This window comes from Gavia stellata, chromosome 13, assembly GCF_030936135.1.
Source record: "Gavia stellata isolate bGavSte3 chromosome 13, bGavSte3.hap2, whole genome shotgun sequence".
Taxonomy (NCBI): Eukaryota; Metazoa; Chordata; class Aves; order Gaviiformes; family Gaviidae; genus Gavia; species Gavia stellata.
In genome coordinates, this window is record NC_082606.1 from 18,260,635 (window position 1) to 18,279,441 (window position 18,807).

An 18,807-nucleotide genomic window follows, 5' to 3' on the forward strand; every position below is an offset into this window, starting at 1 on the left:
TTCTTTCATTCTATTAATGTTCTCCTCAGGCTTTTGTCCCCCCTTTCCTTTTCCCCATTGACTGTGCGTTTGTATGCATTCTTCACACTTTTCTGGTCTTTTTGGTTTACTGTTTTTTTTTTTGTTGTGGTGGGGTTTTTTTTGCTTGTGTTTGGTTTATTTTTCCTTGGAACCTATTGGTGATGCTTGTTTCCAAGCAATGTTTCACTTCCATCTGGCCATGTAAAACTAGCTGGGCACAAAGCTTTCCAAAATTACCTAAATCTCCAGCCAGCAGAATACTTTTTTCCCGATTTCCCCTTTAAACCTTGATCTTGGCTATTTCACCACAAGAATATAGTGGTTTTCCACTTAAAAAGAAAAGTGTGTGTTTCATTTTAAAGTGTCTGTTATTCTTTATTGTAAATAACTTCAGTAATTCTATTTCTAGGAAGATTTTAAGAAATTTATTCTTTACTTGCATATAAAATAAATCCTTCATTTCCTTTCTTGAGATTAAAATTTAGGTTATTAACCAAAACTTAAGATCATCTAGGTTATATTTCACACTGTTCTTTGATTATTTTTTTTTTTCCCCAGGACTTTAAGGCAACTTGGTGGTAATTTTTTAAATTTATTTATGTAACAAGACTTGTTTCATATGCTACATTTCTAGTAGGTTTACTCTCACAAAATAGTGTGTGGCTTGAAATTATAACGGGTTTTCTGGTTTGTTTTTTTTTTCCTAATTATAAAGCAAGCGTGTAATAGTATTAAACACAGTTGGAGTGATACATCTCTCAGTAGCTGCTAGAGGGCAGCAGTATCCATTTAAAAACACCATTAACAGTTTCTTGGGCTACTAAACCCTGTCTTGCTGCTGTGTCCCAGCAACTTTTGCTCACTGAAGTCTGCTTAGATTTTAGCTGATGTTCGGTCTGCCTGCACTCATTGCTTTTTAGTGTTAGTGAAAGAAAATAGAAGTAAAATAGATACTACAGAAATGAATTCAAGGGAGCATCACTACTGAGATTAATATTCTTTCTCTAACAGGAAAACAGGTCCAGCTGATGGAATGATATTTTTTTAGAAGTCAACCTTTCTTTTTACTCTTACTGGGTTTGTTTTACACTGAGAAGCAGATGATCGTGTTTGTTTTATATATTTTTGTCCATATATTCTACTGTGTGAGAACCTTCTTGTCATTGCATAACATTTAAATTAACCTCAAAGCATCACACTTTGCTTTTCCCCCCAGAGAAATATTTTTCTTGGGCTAAATCCTCAACTGATTTCAAGAAGAACCAGTCTCCTCGCGTTACCCTGTTGACGCGTGGTTACAGCTGATGTGACGAGGTGAACGGGTTAAGACCTTGCATTGCAGGAGAGTCTGGGTGCACGTGCTTAAAGGTTGACTTGGTTGCCTTCACTAGGAAATGGCTGCTGAAAAGCTTTATTTTTTAATTTTTCTAATGGCCTGGCTTCTTCAGAAAATTATCAGGTGCCTGTCATGTTTAAAGGAAAATGATAAAAAAAATATCCTTTTTTAGATCGGTTCATCTCTAAAATCACTAGGCACTTTCTTAAAAGTTATGCCTTTCTGGCTAGATTGTAGGTTCTCTAATAAATAGCTTTTAATCGTTCCAGGCATCTTTCCGATCTTGAATCCAGAGGGCTTCAAGCCTTCAATTCAAATGCAGTTAATAATTTGCAGTCTGTGCTGTTTGTACCATCAGCCAGGACTTGTCCACCTGGCTTATTTCTCATTCCCTGTCTCCTTTTGAACCTGCTTTGATCACCTGGACATGATCTGGGGCATCTTAAAGAAAACCAGAAATGGGCATGCTGACCCAGGGAGGTACAGGAGCTTCATCAACATCCCAGGAGCAACTAGGGGGAAGGCTTGAAAGCCCCAAAAGGGGTTGTGGTGCCATATCCATCCCCATCATTTCTTTCCTGGCCATCCAGGTCCGCCCCATCAAACACCACCGAGCCTCGGTGCGCCCCAGCTCCCGCCGCGGAGGTGCAAGTCCATCTGTTTGCCAGCGTGGAGGTGTCAGCCCGTCATTTGTATGATCCCGCGCCGCCGACCCCTTTCCCCCGCCTGCCTAGTTGAGATGTTACCCCTCTGACAGCCAGACAGGCGAGCGCCGCCGCAACCCGCGCCCCTCCGCAATTATTTTCCCTAACAATTAACGCCAATACTAACTTGACACCTTTTCCTTGTTTGGCTTTTGTAAACCATCATCCCTTTTTCTATTAATTCCCGGCATTAATATTTTCTTTCGCGCAAGTGCCGCCGTTCACCCGTGAAACAGTTTGAACATTATGTAGCTGTCAAGATAGCGAGGGATTACCCAGTGTGCCTTGCCGGAGTAAGTGACACCACTGAGACCCGGGTTTGAGATGTTTATTTTGAGAGTAAGCTGACAAGCATGAAGGCCTGATCCCAAAGTGGCAGTCTTATTTAATTAAAGGCCTCTTATTATAGTTTTTTTCCCCTTACTGTTTTTTATATATTTTTATATATATAAAAAAATTCCTTTTACATACATATATATGTTTTTCTATATGTAAAATATATAGAAATATATAGAAATATATATAAAGGAAGACCTTTTTTTATATATGGGAATGATTGCTAAAGCCTGGCTCACGTGAGCAGTGCTGGGCAGCCCTTCCCCCTCTTTTATTTTCCTTTACTGTATAACAACCTGGAAAGCTTTCAGAGCAATAATGCAATTGGGATGCTTACTTAGCTATGGTCTTCTTGCTTCCCATCCTCGGAGAAAGGGCTTGGAGTTTTATACTTACAGATATTGAACTTGCTGGCTGTTCGCTTTCTCCGTCTCCTCTTTCTCTCTCTCTCCTCAGGTTTTGCCCTTGTTCACGGTTTTTTTTCTGTGCCAAAAGCAGATGAGTTATGGCCATAAACCACCTGCCTCCATCGCCCTCCTCATGCTTTCATTTCATCAGTTGCTTTCCTTTTCTCGGGCAGTTGCTGTTTCATGCACAGAATAGGTTGTAGACATTATTATTACTATTATTGTTATTTTTAATAATGCTCATCCTGTAAGTAAAAGCCAGTTATTTCTTTTCTTTTTTTTTGTTTTTTAAAGTAGATGGAAGAAACTAGCACCAAAGAGATCAATGGTGTTATTTCTTAACTTCTGCATCCTCTGAGGGCTAGTGCCCACACTGTGGGGCTACGACTTATCTGTGTGTTCCCACTCGTTGTGGGAAGTGTGATGGGTTTAAGCTGTACATTTTATATAAGAGTATAATCATAGTTCTGGGAAGTATTGTAGGGAAAGGTCTAGTCCTAACCTAGTAAAAACAATGGGAAACTGCCCTCTGACTTTCCTGGCTTTGGATCAGGTCCTTATTATTCTCCTCTCTTAGAGGAGAAGGAAAAGAAACTTGTTTTTAAGTTTGCAGCATTTTTGAAAAAAAGGGGTTGATTTTGACAATTACTATTTAGGAGAAGTATCAGCTGCAGGTAGTATTTGAAAACCAACTGATATTTTCCTTTTGTGGATGAAACACCCTTTATGTGCAGAGTTGGTCAGGGCTCTACAATTCTTTCCTTTTGAAATTAAAACAGAATAAAAACTTTCTATAATTCTTAAAAATAAGTCTGCATATCCCAGGAGCACAGTTCTTTATAGTACTACGTAATTCCAAATAGATGCTAAACGCATAGCTATTTTTTCTTGAGTCTAAGTCTATCTTCACGTAACACTGATCACAGCTTTGGATGTTTAAATATGGATTTTTCACGTTCTCACTACTCGAGCAAACTACTGATAACGCTGAGTACTGGTCTTAGGCTGGGTTATCCTGAACTGCCATGCGTTTGTCAGCCAGTGGGAACCAGGGAGGACAGGTTCAGATTATTTCTGAATGTGAAGTCTGGTGTAGGAGTCGGTCTTTCCCTGCCGGCAGCCCACCCTGCAGGCTGGGGGGCAGCCAGGACCATCACGTTAGCTGTTATTTTTCTAATGAAATTGAACTGTTAGGAGGGAAGTTTAATTCCAAATATAAGGTATAATAGAGACAACATGGAATATGACAGATGAACAGCACCTGGGATCAGTTAATTGTATATGTTGTTACAGCTTGGTTTTATTCTTTCCCTTATTTGCAGCTTGTGAGATTTTTTTGCGAAGTCTGTATGCATTACTAAATCAACCATCTAGTTAAATCCTTCACGTAACTTGTTCCCCCCTTTGTATGGTGTCCTGCACAGTGGTTGATGTTAGTGCAGATGCCACTGGTTTAATAAGTTGATTCCCTCTTCTGTTTTCCTTTGACAGCTGCAAGTCTTTCTATTGCTGCCGAGTGGCACGAGCCTTGCGCTCTGTCCATGGACATCTGCTCCATAAAAACATGGGGCGTTATTGCCATGGCAAATTGTCCCGCTTGGATTAAAAAATTGTGTTACCTGAATATTGTTTGTTGTTTATTGTCTTTATGGAGTCTCTGTGTGTGGTTTTTATCCTGAACTGGTGAATAATATCAGTATTTTTTTCACTGAAACTTCAAATTTGGTTTTAAGTAAATTGGCAAGTGACAGGAGTGATGAAATCCTGATGGGTATTTTAGCTATTGTTACTGGTTTCCTTGGAGCTCCTATCCAAGTTACAATGCTTTTGAGTTTTGGTCTTTTTATATATTCATAGTCACAGGATCACATTTTCTCTCTTCCCCTGTCTGTGTGGTTAGTTGGCCTGTAAATAGTCCTTCATCCCTGCTTCTCTTTGCTCTTTTCCCGGATTAAAACGTTAACTAAGTAACTAAAAAATAATTAATGTTCTTTAAGAATAACACAGCAGAGATCAAGCAAGCTATGTAGAATTTTTGTTGCCTGCTTTCAAACAACTTTCTGGTTCTGTTCTATAGTACTCTTCTGTGACCTAGCAATTTTTAGATAGGTAATTAAGTATATGTATGTGTATATAAAATAAGTCATTACTATTTGTTATTGTTATTTATTGTTTTCTGAAAATATAATTTAAGGTCGTGGGGTTACGTGGGGGCATGCTAATCTAATTTTTTTATTAATTATCACAGGTACAAGTGACCCGTATGTGAAGTTTAAGCTGAATGGGAAAACTCTATACAAAAGTAAGGTAGTCTACAAGAACCTCAACCCAGTTTGGGATGAAACTGTTGTGCTGCCTGTACAGAACCTTGATCAAAAACTCTGGATCAAGGTAAGTTTTGGTTTTCGATTTTTGAAAGATGGGTCAATATTTTTTTTTTTCAGCAATTATTTTCAACTTTAGAAACGTATTGATTTTTATTCACTGTAGCAGCGTAACATAAAACACAAGTCGGTTTAAGAGTTTCAGCAATTTGAAATTAAAATGCACACGTCTTTTCCAAGATTTTACTCGCATGTTTTGCTTTCCGTCTGCAAAAACCTAAGTTGAAATAAAACTCCTTGACTGGATATGTTTAAAGCTATGGAGCTAAATTCTGCTCGCTCTTACCGTGCTTGTGCAAACTCAGTGAAACCAATCGCGGTTTCATAAGCACGTTTTAAGAGTGTAATTTGGCTGGGTTGAACAGAATTATTACCTGGGATGCAGCCGTGACAAGTAGCGAAGCCTTTTCTCATTATGAGTAACGTTACAGTTACCAGAACTGCAAGCTACCAGTTGCGAGCACTAATTGCTAAAACATCTGTAGCCAGAAGTACCTGATTTTTGTGCAGCATTTCATTATGCTATTGCGCAGAGCATAAAGGAACAGGCACAATCCATAGCAGCACACATGTCTCTGTTTACGTAATATTAAGAAGATACTTTCAAAATGCTGTTTCAATATTTAGTTGAAAATAGAAATTAAAGCAGGGAGATGGAAAATTATCCCTGAATTATATCTAAGCTTTGATCTTTCAAATACGAAATTGAACTGAAAGGGCTTAAAATATCTGTTCTTTTATTGGCCAGGATAAAACTGGCTTAGGATGTGAAAATTATAAATATTTATTTTATTTTGCTACCAGGTGTACGATCGAGATTTAACCTCTTCAGACTTCATGGGTTCGGCATTTGTAGCACTCGCTGAACTTGAACTCAATAGGTAATACTTTGTTTAATTAAAGGTTGTTAATGCAACTTAATTGAGAAACAGGAAAATAATGAAATGCTTTTGCTCTAGCTTGGAATTTGTCTATTCTTGAAAACTTATTTTGATACAAGGGTGGGGAGCACATTTAAAAAAGAAAAAAAAAAGAAAATGCATGAGAGAAATCCTGGGCACACATGTTTTTATCCAGCGTTACGTACAGGATTCAGATCCAACCTGGATGAGCCCAGTTCAGCAGAAGGCGCCCTTTCCTTTTCTTGCCTAGGAATAAGAATAAGAGTTTCTATATGCGGCATTGTTTAGGGAGAGCTACAGCAGAATAATTTATGGAGGTGGAAGAATGGAAGAAGAAAGGGGGGAGAGAAGGTTGAGACCCCTTCTTAGCCCCACGTAGCGCGGGGTGCCTTTTTCTGTATATAATTGGGCTGGGGAGCGGTTTGCCTGGTTGGCTGTGAGCACCCCATTTCCAGCCTCCCCCCGCAGCCATCCGTCCCCGCGGCAGCTCATCTGGCCCTGATTTAGTGCGGAGGCAAGCCCTGCGCCTTTTGTCTGCTGCTTGGTTTCAATGTGGAGCTGGAAGCCAGGAATTCAAGTTTTAGTTCTTTCTTTTATACTCCCTCAATGTGTGACTTTTTTTCTTGGAGAAAATGAGTTCTCCCTCTGTGGGTATATTATAGCTCCCGTGGCTGTTGTATCTGAATTTCTAGAAACGTTAATGAATTTATCCGTGAGATAGGGCCACCAGGTAAATACCAGCGTTCCCGTTTTCAGAGAGGGAACTGAATCATGGAGGGAGATTAACTGCAGGCAGAGGTAAGGCAGAGTAAATATCTCCAAGTCTAATCCCAGCCAGTAATGTTAGAAAATTCACTTGGATGAGCTTCCGTCACTCTTCTGCCCTGTGAAGCGGAGGTTCTAGTAACTTAATTTGGCTTACATGGAGAGTTATGACTATTAAGCAATGCTATATAAACACCATGCTGCGTTATAAGGGGGGTGTATTTTGTCAGAACGAAGGAGGAACCTCCAGATTTCCTGCTTTAACATTTAAACTCAATATTGGGAATTTCAGACAAGAAGCTGAAATTTGCACAGCTCAGCATGACCTTTGATAATGAACTCAAGTTAACTGGAGTCAATAAATTCACGTCTTTTTTTTGCTTGTAGAACTACTGAACAGGTCTTAAAACTGGAAGATCCCAACAGTTTAGAAGATGACATGGGAGTGATTGTATTAAACTTGAGTCTAGCAGTCAAGCAAGAAGACTTCAAGAGAAATGTAAGTGGCTTAGGAAATCAAATTTATAGCTGCAGTGTGTAGGGTGGGGGGGAAAGAGCTGGCTTAATCTGATTTACTTGGAAATGCCACCTTTATTTTCATCCTCCGAGACTCAATATTGAAATCGAGATAGATCGTAACTTTAAAAAAAGCCACATACTTAACTGGGTAAACGTTGCTTAGACATCTGTAGCTGGATGGTTCTGTCTCGTAGCTGTGACGCACGGTGTGGCCACGCTCTCCGTGCATCAGGGGTGTGGTATCCATCACTGCAACGGGCAGGTTGCTGAAGTGAATGTGTGAACCGTACCTGCTGTGATTGCTGTTCCGGAGCATACTGTTTTCTGATTTTAGCACTTTAAAGAAAAGTGATTCACTTTTTTTTTCTTGTCAATGAAAAAATATATCTGTGTGAAGTCTAAAAGCGGGGATTTGATGTTAAGACTTAAACCACACCAATCCGGCGGAGGAGCACACTGGCTGATAGGAAGAGATTGCTTGTAATCTCTTACAGAGGTTGCCCCGATTTTGCCACTGACAGTTTCTTGACCGAGTTCAACTGAACTTGTCTCCTGATGCTGAAATACAGTGCGTTTAGTGATGCTAGAAACCCAGAAGAACGTGGGCAGAGGCTGGGAACACCACAACTGAAGCTGATAGTTTTTAAATCTCAGGTTCTGCGTGTGGTTTTTGGGTTTTGTTTTCATCTTTTAAGATTCCTACTAGTGTTTTACACAGTGTGGAGCATACCTGTGTTGGTGAACTGATCCTGCTCCTGGCCAGCCAAGGGATGGGGAAAAGCCAAGATCAGGCATTTACTTGGACTGGCTTGAAAACCAGAGCTAATTTTAAATATGTGTAATATATATGTAAAGAGAAAATATTCCTACAAGTCTTCTATATAGGTCTAGAATGAAAGTTGCCATTTACAGCACATTATTGAATTATAGGTATGGAATTCCAGTCTCAATGGGATTATTTACGGAAACGTAAATGTTTCAAGGGGTTGGACAGCAAAATAAGGAAAAGTTAATGTGGGACGTCTGCCATTCATTATTTATTTTTCAAATAGTTGCCTTCTTCAGAATTGTAAATTCTCAATTGATATTGAGATAATTGTAGAGTTATTTCTACCTCAATATGTGATTATTTAAAAGCTTGATGACAACATTCAAAACGCTGTTGTTGTATTTATATATCTATATTAAGAGATGGGTTTGATCTGGGATGTGAATGCCCCCTCTGACTTGTACAAGAGAGTGTTGCTGGCACACGTGTCACTGGATTGCAGGAAGGGGTGAAGGAAAGACATAAAGTTACTTTAGCAAAAAAGCAGTTTAGCCAAAAGAACCTCAGGAATTCTTCTGGGATTTTTAGGAAGGTATGGGATAAAGTGGACCTAGCCAGTGAGGCAGAAAATACATCGGTTTAAAGTAGCAGCTTTTGGTACTCTTGGGTGCTTAGTTAACATTCAGAGTGCAGATGATAGAAGAGTTAGTGCACACTGTAATTTTTTTTAAAGACGATGTTTTAAGCCCTCATATTTCAAATGCAAATTGCTCAGCCATTTCCAGTGGAATCAGAATAGTGAAATGGCTCTGTCCACATTAGCACTTAACAGCAAGATGATTTTTTTCCTTTTTAAATTAGCTTACTATAGAACCAGATGGCACCAAAAGTATAAGCCATGTTTCTTACTAACGGTTCTGGGTCCCTCCACTTTTTAAATCTTGATCACTGTTTTTTATTTCCTCTTTTTTTGGTGCAATGCAGGTATTTTGAGTTTGTCGATTGTTATATTCCACAAGGGAGGGGAGGTAGATGAAGGCAGTCGTAGATCCAGCCCCCTACTTAGTCATAAGTTTTTCTAATGCATTTGACAAGCTGCTGTTTGAATTATTTTACTAAACACTTTCTCCATTTTACTCCTTCTCTGTTTCCTTTCTCTGGGTTCTCTTTGGTATGATGGTGGGGACCCATGAATAGAGATGGTCAAGTCGGAAGAAGCGAACTTCATCCAAGGTAATCCATATTTTTTTCTCTTAAAAAAAAAATAAAGTCCCCTCCCAAAATCTGTACCCTCCTCTGAAACAGAAAGGGTAAACATAGGAAAACTCTAAGTATAGATGCAACCTCTCTTAATGTGCTGGCTGTGATACCCTTCACTTTTTTGATCATTTTTTTTCAATGTGATGAGAAATTGCTGCTGTTTTCTTACTGTAGGTGCTATGGTAGTGTCTAGTGGCAAGCGAGAGTAAGACCCCATTCAGTAAAGAGCTGTAGAAAGAGAAAAAACGTTTGTACTAGGGAAATAGGTGTAAATTCAACCAAAAAAAGGAGTTGTGGAGGATTTGTGTTCCTTAAGGATACCCAAAAGGTGGCCGGTAGTTGGTACTGGAGTTGAACCACAGGGTCTCCTGGAACCCAGTCTTATTGTTTGGGTTGTCTCTTGCCACGGGAGGAATTTTGTGAGGCAGTATTTCTTCTGGTCGCTCCTGTGGGTTTTGAAATTCCTTTTGTTCTTGGGATGGAGACTGAGCAGGCAGTTTTCATTACCAGCAACGTAGCAGGATTTCCAAGATTTGTGTGCTGCTACATATCTACATAACTTGCTTTCCTTGGTCTTCTGTAGTAGCCCTGCAGGCTTCCATTACTTCTATATTCCTGTACTGTCCCATTCTTGCATTAGATTTTAACTTGTTCAGGAAACAGACTGTGGCTTTGGTTTGTTCTGTAAAGCTTTAATTTGCTATTGAGTAAATAACAATGATATAGAAACTGCAGGCCCTGCGACACAGCTTGAGAGCTATACAGTCTAACTTTCTGAAAAGCAGAATTTGGCTTTTACAAGAACACATATGCAACTTGATATTTTCCCTATATAACTATTGGTTTGTGCCTAAATAAATTGAATAATTAACCTCGTCTTGTTTTATTCATTGCAACTGTGGTGTGCAATGTAGAGGAGCCAGCCCTCTCAGGTATTGTGCCAGCAAGTATATTTTTGTCAATGCAAGAAATGCAAAGTACAGCCCTTGGAGCTGGACGGCAGCTCAGCGAGCCCCGGTTCCAGGGATAACGCAGCCCTTCCCGCGGTGCTCGGCGCGGAGAGCCGCCAGGCATCCCTGAATGCCGTATGACAGAGAGTGATGGAATAATTGAAGAGCTCAGCACTTCAGTTCTTAACTAAAGCTCTGGAAATTACTGTGCCCTCACTCAATCAGTGTAGCTTGATCCCCCTTTTTCTCACACATGCACACACAGCTGTCTCTTGACGCTGGTTGGCTTTGGGTCCTGGGAAAGGGAGCCAGGTTTTTAAACTCTGGTCCTTTTTTGTCCAGAATAGCCAAACTTCTGTCTTGGTTGCTGTCACTGGAATTTTTTTGGTTGTGTACTATATCTCATTGGATTTTGAACAATTTTTTTACATACAGGTTTTTGGACCTTTAGCTGTAAGCCATACTGGCAGGTCATTCAGTTCTCTAGACTCTGGCTTGTGCCTTAGCATCTTTTTAAATAAAATTGAGATGCTGAAGCATGGTACTGAGTTAGGAGAAGAGAAAGTATTGTTTAAAAGGGGGGGGGGGGCGGGGGGAAAGAGCTGCAACCCTGTGCTCTATTCTGTTCCAGTCACTAGAGGGTAGGAGAGCTTCAGTTCTTCCTAGGGAAGACACAGTTCATGCTCCAGTGTGATCTCTAAAGAAAAGCTCTGTGACCATCCAAAGGCAGTAAAAATATTTCCCAGCATGCGCTGGAAAAATCTGACAAAGCAGTATTTCCTAGTTTATTGATTCTGCTACTGCACTAAAACACTAGTACTGTACATCAATAACCATCTTTAGTTAGGAAACTCTGGTCTGTGGAAGCAGTACTAGCAGTTTGTGGCAGAACATAAAGGCTAGAAAGAAAAATTGTGTGCATGGGGAGTATAGGTGTCTAGGGAAGGCACAAGAGGTTATGGAAGAATAGCCAGAGAGTATGATGGGGTAGAAAACAATGTTGCTGGACGAAATAAAGATACGGGAATAAGGGGGGCAGGGGAAATGGAGAGAGCTCTGTAACGGATACACAAACTTGGCTCTTTTTTTGGCAACTGAGCTGACTCTGGTTGGTTGTTGCAGAAGAAAAAGGCCATATACTTTCCATTTGAGCAGCTGAACTGAGACAGATCTAAATTTAATCTCTGTAGGTTTAGGCAAATAAGTTTTCTATTTGGAATTGGTTTTCCCGTTTTTTTTTTTGCACTGAGCTATAGCTGACCTGTATTGTAATATTTAGCTTTTCTTCTACAAACGTAGGGAAAATTACTTATTTTAAGGATGCACACAATGAATATAACTTTCACAGCTTTTTTTATTCTGTATTGCCTATATGAAAGAAATCTCATTATACTCCAGTTTGACCATTTTGTTACCTTAAAGCAAATTTGGCACGTCAGTGTCCTAAATGAATCTTGTCACTCAGTCACGGGATTCTTGCTGGCTGCCCAAATTCACCCCAAATGGTTAGTGCCCCTGTTGATGGCATTAATACCTGATGCGACCCCATGTCAGCCTGGCGAAGGGGTTCACGTGGGCAGTTGCGGATACTGTGCACTCTTCACGTGTGTTCTCTGAGCTCACTTGCTTTTTGAAGAAAAAGCTATGTTTCAGACAACAACGAAAACAGCAGCAGTACAAGATCTCCAGTCTAGCTATGGTTGTCTCCCAGTCGTTACGGATAGTATGCAGGAAGGATTTCAGCAACTGAATGTTGTCTTTTAAATCACTTTGGGGCAAGAGCCGTTGAACTGGATGATTTAGCTATCTGTTGATTACACAGTATATATTTTTCACTGCTGCTAGAAGGGAATCATCACACATTTGGGCGGACTCCCAAGACATGGGCAGCACATCCAGATCCCTCATTTTTCATGGGAGCTGAGAACAGCATTGTCCTCTGTGGGAGCTGTCTCCAAGAGCGCAGCTTTCTTTTCCTCATGGAGGGTGGTATTGCAAAGGGAAGAGGATGCTGTTAGGCAGTATTAATATATGCATTCATATCTGTGCATTGGCAAGCTCTCCCCTCTTCTCTGTTTTTCTTTCTGGGGCTATCTGGGGTGCAGAGGGAGTTAGTAGCTGTCTCTGCTGGAGCCCAACACACTGATGCTCAGTAGCCTTGTTTGTCCCGGGTGGCTTGAGTCTCGCCCTGAGTGCCCCGCGCGCTATTTCCAGCATTTGTACAGCTGAATAACCTTTAAGTGTTGAACATCTATGAAGCAAATAAGCAGGTTTGCTTGGGGTGGATTGACCCGCAGCAGTTCAGTCCTGAAACAAAAGCGATGCAATTGCCACCTTGATAGCCTAAGCTGATTGAATAAATTGGCTGAAAGGCTGACCAGACCCAAGTGCTCCTCGGCGTCTTATCGCAGGGGAGAATCCCTCACGCTCTTTTTTTTTTCTGCGTGGGCTGTTAGGTTTCATTTTTGCCTGCCTCATTGTATTTGGCTTTCTCCCACAATACCCCGTGGGCAGCGGTGCTCTCCGAGCCTTTTGCGGAGCAGAGGGACTCGCTTGCCACAGGGTCACGCATCGTGGCAGCAATCTCGTGTCGGTTCATTTGCCTTTCTCGCCGCCCTCTCCTCTTTCCCAGGGGGTAGACTGCCTCTGCAAAATGGTTTCCCTGCCTAATGAGGAGAAGTCCAAAGAGTCTTCCTATTTGCGTGGTGCTGTTTTCTCAAATGGCAAATTATGTGGCCCAGTTTTGACGTTGACCCCTTCACAGGGATTGCAGCAGGCTTTCTGTTGTCCTGTCTCATCCTCTTAAATGAAAGGTGTGAGAGATGGGTTCGCTTCACACTTGGCCACCTCGCCGTGTCATTTAAATGTACGATTTTTCTGCATCTCTTTATTGCTTCAAAAACAAGTTTGAACTTGGGGCATGGATGTGTGTGTCAGGAAAAGAGACATTTGAAAGCAGCCCTGATGCACCAGAGGGGATTCGCTGGGTGCCTATAGAGGGAGATTATATACAAATGGTGCTATCAGGGAGACTCGAGCTCCTGAAGGATTTTGTGATGCTGGGTCAATGAGCTGGTTCTTTCCCCTCCAAAGCTCCTTCGCTCTTGCTCATCTCCTGTATCCTTCTCTGTGAAGGCAGAATGTGGCCCACCTCCTCATTCTTGTCCAGCTTTCTTTAAAACAGAACCAGAAAGTAATACAAAACTGAAAGTTGGTGTGAGAAGCTTTTATATTCATTTTGAAACCAGGAACCGAATTCTGAAAATGGTATTGTGAGCACTGATTTTTAATTTTTCCGTTCAGAAACGTGGGACGTTTTCTGGACAAATGATCTTTCTAAGCAGTAGGGAGACGAACCATCTTCTGTTCCTCATGTGGCAGGGTCCTGCTCTATGACCAGGCCATACTTTTGCTTCAGCAAAGGTTACTTATTACTTACCTGATGTTTCACAGTCCCTAAACCTGCAGTAAACATGGGCTCTTGGACTTTAAAAACATCTAGTTTGTTTTTTAAGAGTAAAGCTTTCTGGATATTCTTGTGCTTCCTATTTTCTTTCTGTCTGGCTTGAGGGATGCTTTTTCTTCCAGTTGTTATCCATTTTAAAGCAGTGAACTGCTCATAAAGGTGACCTTTATGGTATCACTGGTTATTTGCACCCAGAGCCCAGCCAAAACCTGACCTCTATCGGGAGACAGCCCCTCAAATTCTAGTCTCAAGGCTATCTTGATTTCAGAAGTGATGGGGGGAGCCAGGGCTGGGATAAGCAAACTTGTCTGATGTCTTGTGCTTGGGACATGTGCCAACTTCCATCATAAAGCATGCGTTTCCTAATTTCCAGCCTTATAGCCTGATCCTAGCTCCAGCCAGCTTTTCTGTACCTCTGCAAGGCACCTTTACTTTGGTCTGGGACGTAGCCAGAGCGTGAGCTGGCTGACTGCAGAGAGTTTACAGGAAAATATAGCAGGAGAGGTCTAAATGGACCTGGCATCCAGTCTGGGAGCACAGCTGGAAAGAGCTCTGGTTCAGCAGCAGGAGGAGCTGAAGTACTCAAGTGCAGAGGCGTCCGTAGCCTGGGAGGTAACAAGGAAAGGGGAGAGCTGGAAAGAAAAAAACCACTTTAAAATTGTCACTGATTTAAGCAGTTATGTTCTCCTTTTCTGGCCAATGTGGCGAGGGGCTTTGGCTTTTCTGGTGTCTTATTGTGAAGGCAGGTTAGCATAGCGTTCGGGGTGGCTTTTTTCAGTGCTTGTTTTGCCCCTGAGTAGCTTTGTTGGACTAATCGCTGCACTTCTCTGTGCTCTGCTCTGTAATAGTTTTGCCAACTCAGAGGGAGGCTGTGAAGTTTAATCAATTAACTCTGCGTAAATCAGTTTGAAATGAGTAGGTGCAGAGTATCAGAGGAGGTAAGACTTCTAAAATAAATAATGCGATAGCATTTTCTTGTCACCTGGGAGGCGTTTTCCATAGTGCAGACTTCCCCAGGCAACACTAAAGTTGAATCATTGATGGTCCCGGTCTGTGGGTCTACCACACATCTGGGTTTCCCCAAACATGCTTCCTTCCAGAAACTGGGTGGAATGTGAGACACTGCCTGTTTTGGCTGGGATTTCCATCAGGGTGGTCAGAGGAACAGCCTGCCAAGTACCCGGCGAGGCTGGAGAGGTGGCCGCAGAACACGGACAGAGCGGGTCTTTGGTGTGCGCGTAGACGATACGAGGCACAGGAGACGTGCCAGACCTGCTGAGCACACACTGTGGGAACGACCTGGGCATGTCCAGGAAATCCAAAGCATTCCTAACGTGACGGGCTGTCTTGCAGGGGCGCGAGGCAAGCAGCCATCCCGGTATCCGTGCTGCTCCCTTTGGAGAGAGGCTCGTGGTGGTGGCAGAGCTGGGCTGGGGGAGGTAGGAAGCAGACTGCAGTCATCGAGCCTGTGTCGAGGTGCTGCAGATCAGCACTGTGCCCTAAACCAGTTGCAAACATCTTGGCTTCTGTATCCAGTGCGGTGCTCTAAAGCGATGCTAGATCGTGTCCAGAAAGTAGCCGGGTCCTGTTAGCTGGAGACCAACATCCCTCTCTTCCGAGATGAGCATAGAGCGCTTTTGCAGCTGCGCAGCCATCCAGAAAGGGGGTGCACAAGGCCATTTGCTGGGGGCCACCTGTTTTGGAAGGTCAGAGTTGATGCGTTGCAACGTGCTCTAGTAATACTGAGCCCCAGGCACTGATTTTTCCCGGGACCGCGTGGAATCTGGGCTGGTTTGGGTACCTCCCAACAGGCCTTTGAACTGTTAAGTCAGTGGCTAAAAGGGTGGGGTTACATACGCTACAGAATTTGGGTAGGAAGACCCCCGGTGCTGAGTGACTCCCTAAAAGACTGGCCTGCTTAAAAAACGAGAAGAATCCAAATTTGATTTGAAAACTGAGTGACAACAACTGTCTTTCGTGTTCAGCCTGGAAGCTTTGAAGAGAACTGGATGCTTTGTTTTTAAAAGAAATTGTAACGTGGATAATAAACTTTGTCTGGGTTTTTTTTGTGTGAACTTACATCAAATCACTCTTCCTCCTCTGAGGAAGGAGCAGGGGGAGGGAAAATCCGTGGTCCTAAAGCAGCAAGTACATCACATCAAACATGACTATGTTAAATACTAAAATGTTCAAAGTACAACCGAGATAGATAAAGGCTTTGATGGGAAGTGGATATTTCCCAGGGACATTACAAGCAATAATCCAGATGTTATGGTGTAATGCAACGAGTGTCCATGGATAGATGGGGAGCTCAAGCCAAGCAGCGCCTGCTGTAGGCCTTAGCCCTCCACTCCCATGCTGTTACGCCATATGGAAGCAATCTCCAGGCCCCTTTAATAGCCAGCTTTGGATTCCATTTTCACAGGGCTCATAGAGCTAAGTGGAGCTGTTTTATGGACAAGTTAGATAGAAGCCTTTCCAAGATAAACATCCAATTTGAAATTAGGACATACCAAGCTGCAAAATTATTTTAGGGCATATTTCATGGAAGCACTGCCATTTTTCTAAGGCGATTGCCAGACTGTAGAATGCCCTTTGATCCCTTGTGGACATTACTCCCTTTTTTATAAAAAGGATTTTGAAATAGTTGCAGTGTTTAGGGAGGAATATATCTGCCGGGACTTTGAAGTATGTCCATGGGAACAGTCATGCTTTAGCTTTTTGGCCTAAAAGACGAACTTTTAAAAAAAAAAAAAAAAGAAATTACATTGCAGCTGGATTTATGAATCAAAATCTCGTTTTCTTTTTAAAGGTAGGAATTTTTAATCAGTGTGCCAGGAAAGCCAAATGGGGTGTTTAAATAGAAGTATATTAATATGCTTGTGGGATTCAAAGAGGTTGGGTATTTTAACCAGTAAAAAGCGAGTAAAAAATTTGTGAGTTCACCACCCGTGATTTAAGAAGTTTGTTGCTGGGTAATTGATCCATAAAAAGTAATCTTCAGACATCAGGTGCTTTTGCAATCGTTTTATTTAGCAACAATATTTCTTACTTGCTTTTAAAGCTAACACGTCCTGTTTTAAAGTGACTTGTGAAATCTTCTCCTCCGTCTTGCTCCCACCTGTATATGACATGATTGAAGCTCTGAAGTGTGGCGAGTTAAAAGTTGCTTCGCGAGAATAAAATATGGCAGGATTTTTACGGCGAGAAGAAAAGTATAGCCTTGAGTTTTAATGTTTCCAGCATACTCCCCCCAAATAAAGGCCTATTTAATCATCCTCTGTCCAATAAAATATTGCCAGTTAGCAAACTGTTAGCGCAGCCGTGCTATGTAGGATGAAGCCGCGAAGGTAACAAATGTGGCTACCAGGTAACCATAACTCCAGGTAAAGAGCCCGGTGGTGTCAGTGTTTTTTCAGCAGGCATCAGTATTTTTGATTCGTGAGCTCGGTTTCTGGAGGCAGGAGCTGCAAAGGCGGCAGGCGGTTGAGTGATTGAGGAGGTGGGAGCTGTGTATTCAGCCTTTCACCTGGCTGTAGACTTTGCTTGTGGGCTGGCTCCCTGGAAAGGACAGACCTGCGTTTTATGGCCGTAGCTGGAGACACTTAAGAGTTTACTTTAGTTTCTCCCCTCTTCCACCTCTCCTCCCCAGCACTCTCCTGTGTCTTTCCCTGAGCCAAGGTGACAGATTGCTCTCAACGCTCGAGGTCTGCTCGTGCTGAAGCTCAGCCAGGTTAGCTTGAAGTTGACCTCTCTGGTGTTTTGAGCTAACCCTGCGTATTTTGCTCTGATGCTGAGTACTGTCCCTCCATGGGGCCAGCCATAGTACAGTACAGGCAGAAAATCCATAGCATCCTACTGCCCTCCATTCCCTGCTTGCTCCTAGGGCATAGCGGTACCTCTCTCACTTCTGGTGCTTTCACAGCACAGTCAGTTTGAGCATAAAAACGTGAGTTTGGGTGTATAAACGTTTCTTGTTGCTGACTTGCTTTTCAGTCGAGTTTCATGCGGAGCATGCGGCTCTCCGACTCTTTGCGCAAGAACCAGTTGTGGAACGGGCTGGTCACCATCACGCTTTTGGAGGGGAAGAACATCCCCGGAGGGAGTTTGACAGAGATTTTTATTCTCCTCAAACTGGGAGATCAAAGATACAGGAGTAAGGTAAGTATTAAGGACTTCCTTAAGTTTGCTGAAGCCAATAAGGCACTTGGTGTTTCTTTTACCACTGTTGCTACCTCAGATGGAACTATTCTTGAATCTCTTTTATATAAGTGAGATCAAAACCAGGAGACCAGATCAGGGACACGAGCATTTTACTAATATGTTTTACATGCCAATATAGAAGTAGGAAGTTAGGAATGTTGTGTGTATCTGCTTTTGTGCATTTAACATACTCGTCGTATTGATGGATGTTTGACATTAATATGAAATGAAATACAGCTACATGCATCACACATGTGTTTTGTTCTCTGCCAATACAGAAGTCAGGTTTGCAATGTTAGGTATGCTGGAAAAGGAGACCTGCAATGGTTCCCAGAGCAGGGGAAATTATTATTACTAATTTTTTAAAGCACCTTTCTTGAAAAATGTTGCATATAGCAGAACCCACCCTCTGCCCCCCCAACACACAGAATGTTCCGTGGTTTTGATTTGAATTTTTATTCTTTTAGGCTGTGTTTACTCGTATCCAGTAGCGTTTCATGGGAACCTAAGAAATGAATGGGGTTCCCAAAGATCGACATTTCATCTCCAAAGTCTAATAAGGAGAGAGGTTATAATTAAAATAAAATTCTTTTAAGCAAGCTAGAGCTCTGCATGTCATGAACTGGAAGTGCGGAGGCAGGAGGAGGAAGAAACAAACCCCCTCCTGTACAAAATGTACAGAGGGAGTTCACAGAACATAACGTTCAGATGTAGGCGCATCTGAAACCTGCACTCTGTCCCCCGCATTAGACCTCAAACCAAGGTCAGGATATAATGTTTTTATT

The 18,807-nt window shown here is 42.0% G+C and overlaps 1 protein-coding gene across 4 annotated transcripts in view; it reads left to right on the forward strand.

Moving 5' to 3' along the window:
- Window positions 1-18,807, forward strand: part of MCTP2 (multiple C2 and transmembrane domain containing 2) — a 101,975-nt gene that overhangs the window by 12,935 nt on the left and 70,233 nt on the right. For all 4 annotated transcript variants that reach the window (XM_059823661.1, XM_059823658.1, XM_059823659.1 and 1 more), the window contains exons 4-8: window positions 5,053-5,195; window positions 5,993-6,069; window positions 7,243-7,354; window positions 9,341-9,376; window positions 17,816-17,980. In XM_059823661.1, the coding sequence (XP_059679644.1) occupies window positions 5,053-5,195; window positions 5,993-6,069; window positions 7,243-7,354; window positions 9,341-9,376; window positions 17,816-17,980 (533 nt within the window). The remainder of the gene's footprint in view (window positions 1-5,052; window positions 5,196-5,992; window positions 6,070-7,242; window positions 7,355-9,340; window positions 9,377-17,815; window positions 17,981-18,807) is intronic.